Source organism: Monopterus albus, unplaced genomic scaffold, assembly GCF_001952655.1.
Source record: "Monopterus albus unplaced genomic scaffold, M_albus_1.0 scaffold1.1, whole genome shotgun sequence".
Lineage (NCBI taxonomy): Eukaryota > Metazoa > Chordata > Actinopteri > Synbranchiformes > Synbranchidae > Monopterus > Monopterus albus.
The window spans coordinates 986,077-998,966 of NW_018127881.1; the positions used below are offsets into that span (position 1 = coordinate 986,077).

Genomic DNA, 12,890 nt, shown 5'->3' on the forward strand with positions numbered 1-12,890 from the left:
TGTATAAACATCTGTACACTATATAATAAAAATACAAACTAATTATGGTCTTAAAATTAATTTTGAGACAGCATTGCTTCTTCTGTTTAACATGCACCTAATGAACACCATCCAGCCATCTTTGTTTCAAGGCTCTGCTGTGCTGTGGGTTGTGCCTCTGTTGGTGTTACTGTGTAACTAGTTATCTGCACTTGTTCAGTCTGGCACCAGTCTGTGAACTTAATTTATTTTCAGGATTGTGCTTGTCAGGCACTTTTCAGGCTATTAACACTCCTATTTCATTTGTATCTCAACTGGCCTTTGGAGCCAACACGCAGATTCTGTTGCTGTGTTCCCAAGTTGTTCAAGTTTTAAAACTGTGTATACAAAGTACATGTTGCTGGCTATAATACATCATCAGATCCCTTTCATATTTAATTTGAAGAATATGAGCCCCACAGGTTAGACAGAACAGATTAAATAAACTGTTTGTTCCTTGGAATGGAAACCAGTTTGGTTGCTTAGTAGATCTCAGAATACCTGTGTAGACCAAGCACCGAATAATGAGTAGTTAGTGAGTAGTTACATTGATGTGCACTGCATCGACGCATCTGTAATGTATATGTGTTTATTTGTTTTGTTGTTTGGTCAAATGTTTTGTTTCTGTATTGTGCATGAAACAGTGCACATCCTGGGAACCAAGACAATTCGATTCATTTTTATTTGTATAGTGTCAGTTCACAACAACAATCATCTCAGGGTACTTTACATAATAATGTACAACATAATGTCAGTCATTTCATTAATGTTCAGGAATTTCATAGATACCACTACACAGGCACAAACAAAGGCCATCTCATTGAGTAATAAAGTGAAAATCAAAGTCAAATTCATTTTTCCAGGTGCCAGAATGAACTTGTCATTAATATCAGTTGATGTTGTTGTTCATAGTAATGTGTGCACATTTTCTTAGCAGCCTGCGTGTTAACACTGGTGCTGGATTAGAAATGCAGAGCATGTGGATATTTCAAAGAAGACATTCTTATCTAACCTTATAAAACCTGAAACAAGGACAGTCATAGTCTTACACAGTACTGTATGTATGACATCAGTTAATTCTTTGTTTTGCACTCCTTTCTTTCCCTCCATCCCTCTCTTCTTTTCATCCTCCTTATCTACTCCTACCCTCTCTCCTCCTTCCTGTGTCGGCAGTGTGGCTTCTTCCGACGGGCCCACTACAAAGACAAACTGCCTCAATACCATGCGGTGAAGATTCCTCACGAGAACCGGCCACAGTTCCAGACTGAGAAGTCAGGAGTTATCCATAAAAAGGAATGGGCCACGCACTGGACTGATGGGACCTCTTAACTCGCTGTGAAGCATTGACTGACTGAATTAATTGAAATCAACATGTGTGGTATTCATTGTGTCTTTGGAACGAACAGACTAAAAGAAGTGCACATAGACTGAGATTATGAGATCTTGTGCGTGCTGTACTGTGTCAGTACTTGCATATTGGTAGCCTGTTACACTGTGGCTGGCTCTATATTCTCCCACTGTGTAGCCCATTAATGGCTGGCCTTAGTCTAGTTACAGTATACTGTGCATTCCTATCAGTGTTTTACAATAAATACTGAAGACCCACAACAACATTAGAACCAGACTAACTACTCAGTATCTTTTCACAGTCTGCACAGGTGCTCATCATCGGTCATCGGTTTTGACTGGCACAACAAAGAACAGGGAAACACAACTCAAAGACATGCATGAATGCACAAACATACAATAAAATATTAGATGCATATAAACACACTGGACACTGTTATGAAGAAGCCACTGCCTGTGACAAAGACTACTTTCTTGCCTTAACTACTGTAAGACTGGCAACTGACATGGGCATTGAAAAAAAAGACTTTTTTAAAAATATAAATGCTTCAGGATATTCTTTAAGTTAGCACTAATAAATAAAGGAAAATGTGAGTATGTAAGATAATCATAAAGTGAAATTTGTTGCAGAGCTCTGAATGTGTTGTATTCTGGGCTTAATGAACAAGTGATTAAAGAAGTTTACCTGATGGATTTTGTACATCTTTATTCAAGGAGATAAAAGCCTTGTAAATCAGGAACCTTCACAGTTTTATACTTCTATAATTTGCCATTTAAATGTACTGTACATCAGTAGTTCATTACGTGAAGCAACCTAAGAACAAAAAAGCCACGATACAGCCTGTAATAGTCACAGCTGTAGCACTGCTGTCACATGAAAACCAAACATGTCAGAAGAGCGAAGCGCTATTTAAAATGTAGTCTGCCCATGTGTATTGTCAGTGTTAAAAATTAGAAGGCAAGCTTTTTTTTTTTAGGAATGAATGCCGTGTTCTATAAGAATATAGCATTACACATTTACACTAGTTCTATTTATGACTGAATTGAAAACAGGTGACACCATTCTTTTCTAATGAGATGTAAAGGTATTTCATTAGGAGACGTTATGGGCTTTGTATAAATACTGTAATTTCCAAACTATTCTAGTATATTAACCTGCTTGTCACACTGTTCCTGGTCATGTACTCAGGTCATACCAGTCAGGGTAAGACTGTACATCAATTTTGGTACTGATATTTCTAATTGCATACTAGTGCCTTATGATAAAAGTGGCAGATTTTGAGCTATTGGTTAAGAACACAAGGCTGCTGCAGATTAGATCATTCTGCCGTGAAACATCTGGAGGACACCTGTGGAAACACACAGACAGCATGAACAAGGGAGAGACAACATGAACATGAAGATTTCTTGAAGAGCAGAATATGTCTGAATGAGATAAATTTTCTCTGGATCAAAATTGGGCTGATGAAGTGGCTGTAAAGCATGAAAAGTCAGCTTGTTTTTAGGTATTGCTGGACAATCTTCTATTTAGCTGCATGAAACTCCTGTTGCTGTGCTGCTGTTCCCCTCATTGTTTTGTCATGGCTGTTTTATTTATATTTTGATTGGCTGCACTGTTGTAGCATTGTAAATAAAATTAAAGGAAACAAAATAAACCCATATAACAACTTTAGTTTTGCATGCCATCCTCATTTAGTGGTACAACAATGTCGAGTAATGAGTTATGAAAGCTGCGGTTCATTTAGGAAACAGCAGATGGCGGCAAAACTCTGATTGTCCGTACTATTTAGATTATATTTGTATAAACATAACTGTCTAAAGATACACAAGAAATTTAGATTGATATAACGTGCAAATCTTTCCATTTCAAGTATGGAACAGAAACAGTACTTGTATGAAATAAATTGTAATAATTTTGTTTCCGGTTTTTATGGAAATGTTGCCTATAACCTTGAAGTGTGACTCGATAACATGGGGAGATGCATATTGCACCACACGGGCATACTGTAGATTAGTGGTACATATGAGAATGGGTTTGTTGCAGTCTTTCTTTAGTAAATAAAGCAAAAATAAAATAAAATGTCAGCCATCTATAGCTCTGGGTCAGACTGACCTGAGTTTTAAATCTTCAGCTCGTTTCCTTTTCTAACTGGCTACCAGCAGCAAGATGATTAAATTGGTCATATGTGGTCTTTTCCTTTAGATCCATTTAAATTCCCAGCAGCTTTATGCAGCTGATTTTTTTGATTTTTGCCTTCAAGCATAGGTGACTGTACGCATTTTCCTGTTTTTAGTCTTTATGCTAAACGTGATAAGTTGCTGGTAGGCTGATGTTTTTAACTTTTGGATCTTAGAACCAGGCTAGTTGTTTCCTATTGTTTCTAGTTTTTATGCAAAGCTAAGCTAACCAGCTGGTAGCTGTATCTTATTTGAATCATATCTATCTTCTCATCCAACTGTCAACAAGGAAGAAAATAAGTGTATTTCTAAAATGTCGACCTATTCCAAGAAAGCCTTTTAAAAATACACATTTACAGCATTATTTTGAATGTTTGATTTGACTGGACCTGTGCTGAATCAGAACCAACCTATTGCTCAAGGTGATCACATAAAATTAAATGTACTGTATTTATGTAAAATATGCCATTTTTTATTAAAGACCCCTAGCGGGAGCAGCCGGCGGGGGAAGAAGAAGGTGCCATTTTTATTAAATACTTCTGTTTAGAAATAACTTTATCTTCGGCTCTTTTGCTTTCATGCCAGAGTGAGCAAATTAGATTTTTCTCTAATCCAAAAGCTTATGATCTTATTATAGCAATAAAAACTCATTTCCCCCAGGATCCTTCAGATGTTCCTGGTTGCTATGACAGTAAACAGGGACAGTGCCTCTGTAGGTGTGTGTGTGTGCATTTTAAGTGCATTGTCACCCATTAGCCAAATCTGCTGATGTCTCATCAAGAATCATAGTACAGCACGCACACACAATGCAGTGTTTGCGTTCCTTGTGATGACTTTACATTGACTTACATTCATTTCCTGTAGACTTAACCCTAACCTTAACCATAACCATTACTTGCCTAACCCTAACCTTGAACATTACCTTAACCTAACACCTAACCTTAAACCATGTTGCCACCTTAAAATGTGAGCGTGTTAACAGGTCTGCATAATGTAAGTAATATAATACAAAGTAAGTAATACAACGGCCCAAACACACACACTTTGCACACAGTAACGCAAAAACAAGTCTGCATAGTGTAAGTAATACAATACAAAGTAAGTAATACAACGGCCCAAACACACACACTTTGCACACAGTAACGCAAAGAAGAGATAAAGTTATATGGTTCTTGTGTTACTCTCTGTGTGTCCCTCTCACAAATAAAGCCTAAAGTTGACTTTGTTTGAAATTAGTAAAATGATGGAAGCTGATGTTTAAATAAGTGGGCTTCATTTTATGACCCTCTTTCCTTTGGGAGAAGCTGCTTTCTGCAAACTCTTCATCAGCATGTTAAAGAACTCATAAAATTGTCTCTTGTACTGTGTAAGCAAAGCTTTATGACCCATACCCTATTTACCTGTAGTGCGCTTTATATTCAAGTAGTCATTATCACTCAAACTTTTATGGTCCTGAATCTCCTGATAATGACATTTACAACATTAACAACATGAAGCATCTACTTGTAGTTTGTTTTTACATATGGTATCTTGCACATGGTCTTTGTAGCTTACACGTTCAAGATAATCCCGATAAATAAAAATAAAGATCCACAGCATTAACCTGATAAGCAATTAAAACTCTGAGGGTGATGCTTACTGAAGAATGAATTGGTAACAATGATACAAACACCATAGTGCGACGATATTTGATTGTGATATGGTTATAGTGCTAGAGCAAAATATTAAAAAAACTACTCATGAGTAAACATGTCACTCTAAGGTTCATTACTTTGTTACCTACTTTAAGGTCACTTAGGTCGTCAGGACTAATCGGCTTCACACTGATGCATGATTACGTGCGTAGTGAGTATTTTCAGTTATTGCTTGTTTATACATGCAGTGAGGACTACCGGACAGCAGGGACTAGTGGATCAGAGTCCATTTACAGGGATTTATTTGTTTAATAACAGGGAGAGTTGTGTTGCACTACCCTAAGGGCCACATAATAACACACTCTGGCACTCAGTCATCACTAATGCCCTGATCCTGCTAAATGGGCCTGGTTAAGCCTTGTATTAGGGGATGCGTCTTCCTCCTTCTTGTCCCCTGTTCCTCTTTCTACAGTAGCATCTTTCTCACTTGGGGGGGTTCCGGTCAGTGACTGTGAGGTGTATATAAGACTCGGCAAAGATGTTACTGCCACTCACATTAGCCAGGCGCCTGCACAACGAGGACTCTTGACCCTTCTTCTGTTCTCCAGGAGCCAAAGTTTGAAGTCGACAGGTTCCATTAGGTGACCATCATCCTCCTCTTCTTTTCCCACTTTTGTTGTCTGCATTCATATGACCTCCTTTCTAGCCTGAGACCATGGACACAGCTGTAGTGGTGACTCTTCTAACTCTACTTATGGCAATGGCTGGCATCAGTCAGGCTCTTCGTATCCAAGGCAATCTGGACAAAAATGACATCCTGCCAGGTGGCTCAGAGGAGAACATGGCTAACCAGCTGCTGGGGCTGGTGAGACAACAAACCACTCACACTTGAGTTGCAGATTTAGTACTTCATTGTCATGCTTTACTATTTGATGTATCTCTAGTTGTGATGTGGAAATATAAGATTAGAATTACAGCATTTATGCATGTTCTCTCCCTTGTTATTCAATTTGTCAAAATGATTTTTGGCATCTGAAAATGAAAATCTAATTTTGAAACATCTCAGATGCAGCTGGTTATGTGTTAAAATACATTGCTTGTGTATAGGGAGTATTTAAAAAAGGATGATCTGCTGTGCACATTAGATTGAATTAAAGTAATTTTTCTGAGAAACCTTTCATTCTGTGTAACACTGGATATAAATAGAAATGTTACCACTTTAATCAAGGGAGACAAGCTAAATCATGGAGCCCTATTAGATTTCAGACAGTGTTCCTCTTCACGCAACTGAATGAAATAGTCTAATATATTTGGGTCTTAACAGACAGAGTATGAGATTTTCTCTTCGTGGCAGGCAAGGACAGATAGATGTTTTACAGTATTTTGCATAAGGATAAAGGTGGATGGATATTCGGATGAGCATGATAATACAATAACTATCTATCTGTCTGTCTATCTATCTAACTGTATGTCTATCTATCTATCTCGAGGTCCCTTACCACAGCAGTACAGACAGGCTTGTGTTAAAAACCCTCAGGGTTTGTGTTGCAGCCCAAAACTGAACGCAGTTAACGTTCTAGAAGTTCTCAAGATGTGTTTGTAGGGTTTTTATTCTCAGTGAAAATACACATTTTTTGTTGCTAGATTGTGCATGTGTGCATCTGTGTTGGTGTGCTGCAGGAGGGTGAAAACACAGATAACAGCATTGATGATCACCTACTGACCTCAGTGCTGAGAGCTCTGCTGCTCGGTTCGCAGAGGGAAACCAGGACCTCTGTCCTCCATCAGCCACAGAGGTCAGGGACATGAGAGTCGGTATTTATGACACATACATAAAAAGCCAACATAGGAAATTGTCAGTCTATTAAACTGTACTATATGAACCTTCTACATAGCAGTTCCTAGTGAAACCTAATATTTACCAGCACTAATGAGGGAAAAAAAAAAATTAGCTTTTTTGTAGCTCTTCAAATGGGTCCAGTTTTTTAAAATACAGGAGCTATCAGTATCTGTTTATTGCAAGTGCATGTTGAAAATTCAAAATCCAATTTTCCATATATGAATTATATTAAGTCGTGTTTTTAAGATGAAATTGTCATCTCAACCTTTATCGTTTAAATATTTTACTTAAGCTGTAGCCTGTAGTATTCTGTTACCTTTAACCTAGAGTCATTTCTGCTCTAATCAGTTAAATAAAGGTTTGGCAACACAAGAAAAAATTATACATGAGTTTATTTCTATTTGCAGTTTGTGACTATTGTTTGACCAACTGTGGTTTGTGTATTAAAAATGTCTTTAAGAAGGACTCATAAATTAACCCTGTCTTGTTTCTCCTTCCTCACAGGTTTGGCCGTGGATCCACAGGGCGGGTAGTGTCGGAGGAGCAGATACATTCACATGAATGGGAGGCTGCCCCCGGTCAGATCTGGAGTATGGCTGTGCCCCAGAGATTTGGCAAGAAATAATCTGGCAGGCAGAGCCACACATTACTATCCAGGTACAAGGCCAAGCAGCGGGTAAATGTGGAGAGGAGAAATTTGAATTAATACATAAAAATCATATTTAAAACGCTTTTTTTAATCAACGTCCAGGCTCACTGGGCCCCCACTTGACACCCAACATTTAGTTAAAGATGACATGAGTTTGATTTGATTTGATTTGATTTATTCTTTCAAGCATGTAAAGACAGTTGATATGACAACACACGATTGTACACATAATCCAATATCAATTTGCTTATACATAGTAGATGCTATTAGTTTAATATTACATTTTTCTCCTGACGTCAAACACTGCAAAGCATGTTGACTAGTACCTATTAAGGTTTTCTGATCAAACCTTATTCATTTATTGTGAAATGTTATTAAGGACAGAAAGTGTTTGCTGTAAATTGATTGCAACAATTTTTGTTCTTTTGTTCTCCTGTTAAATAAAAGAGACTTTAATGCTTAAGAAGGTGTGTGAATAATGTATGACGATCAGGATCACAGTTGTCTCACAAAGGTTGTTGCCTGCACAATTTTGTACATAACAAATAGAAATGTTAACATTTTATGGAATCAGTTTTCGGTTTATGTTTGATCTTTGCATGAGGCATCATTGATATTGTGAAACTCCATTTGTTTCACATCTGATTATCAATATGTTTAAGGCACCATGCTATATGTGTTGGGCATGCATGAAAGACACACATTCTTATTAAATTCTTAAGAAACTATATTATACTTTAACAATTTAACTACAAGCAATTTTCATGCTACCAGCCTTCAGTGCCAGACGTCTACTAGACCACATACAGTACAAGCACATAATTACCCTTGTTCAATTCCCATTACATTAAATTTGTCTGTACTGGCTGACATCAAAGAAATATCAATTGACATACAAAAAAAAGATATGTACTGCAATACATATAGGAAAGATAATTCTTTTAAATGTTCCACGTTAAGTTACTGTCTCTACAAAGACAGCATTATGCAGGATAAAGTTCTATGGGATGTGAATGAAAATGATTTAATGAAGCTACTATCTATTGATTAATGTAAAGTGATGCACAGCTACTAACAGCAGCTGTCTGGTCTTGTGTGTGGTGCATTTACAGGCCACCTGGGAAAGCAGCATGCAATAAGCTACAGCACTAATTAAAATACAGAAACATGCAATTACTCTACGCGTTCACAGTTTCCACAGCCAATTATTGGGAAGGAAAGCATGTCAATCCCTTTTACAAAGAGTCTTTTATTAGCCTGACCTCCCATTCCTCTTTAAGTCCAGAAGACAAACTGAAGAATAACTAGTGCTGATCATTTCAGGTTTTTTTTTCAACAATATCCTCAATGTTGCCTAACATAGGAATGCAGAACTCCTCTGGATGTAACAGTCATAAAGGTTTATATTAGAACAGCATATACTGTTTGTGTGCAGCAATAAAAAAAGAGAGAGACAGAGAGAGGGCGGGTGTCACCTTGGCCACATGTACAGAAACTTTAAAGCACCTGAACTGTAATTACCCTTCTGATAAATACCCTGTCCATATGTATCTGTCTAAGGTTTGCTAATCTTTCCTCAACCACCAACCCCATTTTACCTCATGGTCTCTTGAAACAGTGGAGAGGGAGTTTCATTCATGTGCATGGTCATGCACAGTACAATCTGTCCCAGAAAACAGGCTTTAATGGCCACAGGGTGAGTGAATAATCTTGTTTTTAAAAACAAGCTATGGCAATGTCAAGGGGAAAGTGCAGATGTGTGCATGACTCAAGAGCCCTTAAAACTATTTATTTTGTCGTCCTTGTTTTCCATTCCATATGATATGACAGTCTATTAGCAGACGCTTCAATTTCTTTTTTTTACAGAAAGAGCTCTGCTCAGCACTGCAGCTACGTTAGAAGACAGAAGAAAACTATCATTTTATTCAGCAGTACCACTGTAATATAGATCTTATACTGGACTTTTGGGCTCTGTTCCAAAAGTAAGAAAATCTCATTCTAAATCCCAATGACATCAGTAATATTCCTAGTAAGTTAAAAATAAAGCCTTATAACAAACCCTTTCTCAACAGTGTGTCATCTAGTTGACCTCAAATGTTTAGATAGGGATGCCAGCTTTTGAAAAACTATTTAATATAGTTATTTATTCAGTATTTATGTTTGTAGATGCAAGTCCTAGACACTGAGTGAGTCACAGGGTTGTGGTTGAGCAGGACAGAGATGCTGATCGCTACAGAAGTTTACAGTTAAAACACTAAAAAATGACTTTAGAAGAGAGTGAGTTTGATGAATACAGATAAAAACTAGTTACAGTGATGTACTGTAAGTATAATAATCAGCTTTATTTGGCTAAGTATGCTACACACAAAGAATTTGTTTTCGGTACAGAACCAAGGCAGCCAGCTGTGGCGCCAACTTAACCGATGGCTCTAACCATCGGGGGCAACTTGGGGGTTCAGTGTCTTGCCCAAGGACACTTTGACGTGTGGACTGCAGGCACCGTGATTCGAACCTCCAACCCAGCTTCATGGGAGAGCACTTTCTCAAAGGGAGTAAATCATATTTTTATTTATTTATGTATTTATTTACCTTGCAGTCACCTGACACTGTATTTTCCACCTGATACTACCCATATGTCTGGTGAGTTTGTCACAATCCCAGTCAGACATCCTGATTTATGCTTTTATTTTGACACACTTCCACTGCCGCACATGACTCACTGGATCCAGCTTTACCTCTCTGGGCACCTGCTGTAATTAGGCTCACTTGTTTTCTATTAGCTACCATGTTGACTGTTTTATTTAAGCAAGCCACACACCAGCTATCAGTACCAGTTTGTGGTTAGACATTCAGTGCGTTGTGCCCTCATATTTATGGATCTGTGATTCTGCTTCCATCTGTGGACTATGCTCCCTATGTTCAGTGGATGCTGTTCAAGTACACAGCTTGTCATTAGTTTCTGGTCAGTTGTTTTGTATGCACAGACCCATGTTTGTCTCATGTCTTCTAACTGAAGAATCTTGTTAGTTTACTTGAGTTTTGCCAAGTATTTTGTTACTGTGTTAGTACTGTGTAGTACTGTCTCTCCTCCAGTGTTTTTGCTGTGAGTGCCTTCTCTTAGCTTTTGCCTGAGTTCTATTCTTAGTATCATTTATGTCTTGTGTTGGTACAGTATGTTTGTGCCCACATTGTGCTAGGCCTCTAGGCCACACCTTACTGATGTTTGCTATTTTGTCCTTTTACTCATGTCAGTCTTGCTAAGCTGAACATTTTGCCAAGCACATCTTTGTTCTGGTTCTACTTTTTAAAAAAAGGCTCTTTTTATTCACAGTATATTGGAGATACAGCATGTTTTCATCAATCTTTTGTTGTGCACTAGCTCCATATTAATACACCACCAAACTCGACAACATTACTTGGTTGCAGTTGGTCCAAGTCTCATCACACACCTCGAAAGTTTGTGATTTCCATGTTCCCATAATGAATTTTGGGAGCCACTGACTGTTTTGTTTTGGAACAGGGCTTACAAATCAGTGTGGGCTTTTTTTTTAAACACATTTTCTGAAGATACTGCCGTAAATGGAAACTGATGGGAGTCCGGAATAGTAGGAGTAAATACATTTGTCGTTTAAAGATGGAAGGACTTGCATGCACCTCTAAGGTATGAGGAAGAATAATATGCATCACAGTCAAGGCAGCTGTACCTTGGGAGATACATATCTTTCATTGATCTAGTTTTGAACCCACAGAAACGTTCACGTTGTGCTACAGAATGGCCTGGTAGCTACTTCATACCCCCCCATTCTACGTTCGTTTTACTGTGTCTTGTCACTGCTTTATCATTACAGAGTGCACGCCTGACCCTATACATGCAAAATGACCTCATCCATTGATTACATCTATACAATATGTGCATCCTCTGTGGCCTTTGTCTGCTGTTTAACTGTGCTACCCTGACATTACTCTTAGTTGACTTATTTCTCAATCAATAGGGATGTTGATGAAAATAATTGCCCACGACGCCATACGAAGTAGCATGCTGTCATTCATTCTAAGAGAGAGTGGGTAAATAAAGGTGGGAGTGCATGTACTATATGTGGATGGTTTGCTTTGACGATTAGGCCTACCAGTAGCACACTTACACCTGTAAGTTAAACAGAGCCTTTACCAATCTGTGGGAGGCTGTGGGGGTTAAACAGAACCTTTACCAATCTGTGGGAGGCTGTGGGCTTTCTTTTCTGAAGGTTGCTTAACCACAGACACAAATACTGCTGTTAAAAGATAACAAAAACATTACAATTTTACATAGTGTCCACTTGTTCAGAGTAAACAGGAGAATGTGCAGCGACCTGTTGTCAGGCCTCTATCTGTCTTGCACATGCAAAGACACAAAGCAGGTGCTGTTTTCTTAACATGCTTATCTGCTGTCACATAATTTAGGAAAAGCTCCTATTCCAGTGGGGGTGTTTTATTATTGCTCACTTTTTCCACTCTTGGCTACAAGAAAAAGAAAACGTGCTTTGTGTGTGGGCAGCTCGAGCAGTTCTAACAAATCAACAATGGTTAAGTTTTATAAAAAGGATTTTTTTCAGATCTTTATGAATATAAAGACAGGGAGGTCTTAAGATCAGATACATTGTGAAGAGAAAATATTCTCTTTACCTGCTTACTATAAGTCTGGCCCCATCCAATTCAAAATTGCTTCTCTATTTAATATAAACCCACATTTAAGCCTGTCATCTTTGGCACATGCCATGTGCTCATTTGATCTTTGGTTCAAGTTCCACTGTGGACCTTTTCTGCATGCCTCCCTCCCCTTGCTGTATACCCACATTTTCTGTCTCAACTAATGCATAAAAGCAAAATGCAAAAGTAGTGCATTTGTTTGCATAGTCATAATGTAAAATGATCTACAGTAGATGTGACTATCATCTATGGCCATCTTGAGGTTAGCTCAAGGCTACATTAGCTGTTACAGGCTTTACATCTGAATCTGGCTGTCAGCAGTCATTACATGTTGGATTATTTACAATACAGAGGAATGTATGGAATTGGTGAAGGTCTTATTAAAAATGTAGTCTGATAGTGACTGATTTTCAAATATTTCAGAGAAGCTTACTGTCTGGATTAAAAAGAAGAAAATCAATAAGGGCCTCCCCAAAATGTACTGCAAATCTGGAAGAGAACACCAGCCATATGCTTCGTGGCTGGTGTCAAGTATCAG

General features: G+C 38.1%; 2 protein-coding genes across 3 annotated transcripts in view; both read left to right on the forward strand.

Annotated features, from left to right (window-relative positions):
- The window catches only part of itga7 (integrin, alpha 7), a 32,289-nt gene extending 29,068 nt beyond the window's left edge, over positions 1-3,221 (forward strand). For both annotated transcript variants that reach the window (XM_020595535.1, XM_020595615.1), the window contains exon 25: positions 1,192-3,221. In XM_020595535.1, coding sequence (XP_020451191.1) covers positions 1,192-1,347 — 156 coding nt within the window. In that variant the 3' untranslated portion in view covers positions 1,348-3,221. The remainder of the gene's footprint in view (positions 1-1,191) is intronic.
- A 2,652-nt stretch (positions 3,222-5,873) lies between these two features.
- Positions 5,874-8,103, forward strand: npffl (neuropeptide FF-amide peptide precursor like). Its single transcript, XM_020595837.1, has 3 exons — positions 5,874-6,042; positions 6,858-6,973; positions 7,522-8,103. The coding sequence occupies exons 1-3, from the start codon at positions 5,893-5,895 to the stop codon at positions 7,640-7,642; spliced, it is 387 nt and encodes a 128-aa protein (XP_020451493.1). The 5' UTR covers positions 5,874-5,892; the 3' UTR covers positions 7,643-8,103.
- Positions 8,104-12,890: the final 4,787 nt, after the last annotated feature.

Bases quoted from the DNA above. Each gene is read 5' to 3' on its own strand.
- npffl (XM_020595837.1), top strand. From the start codon at position 5,893: ATGGACACAGCTGTAGTGGTGACTCTTCTAACTCTACTTATGGCAATG. The intron at 6,043-6,857 runs GTGAGACAACAA...GGTGTGCTGCAG, and splicing joins CTAACCAGCTGCTGGGGCTG to GAGGGTGAAAACACAGATAA. The intron at 6,974-7,521 runs GTCAGGGACATG...CCTTCCTCACAG, and splicing joins GTCCTCCATCAGCCACAGAG to GTTTGGCCGTGGATCCACAG.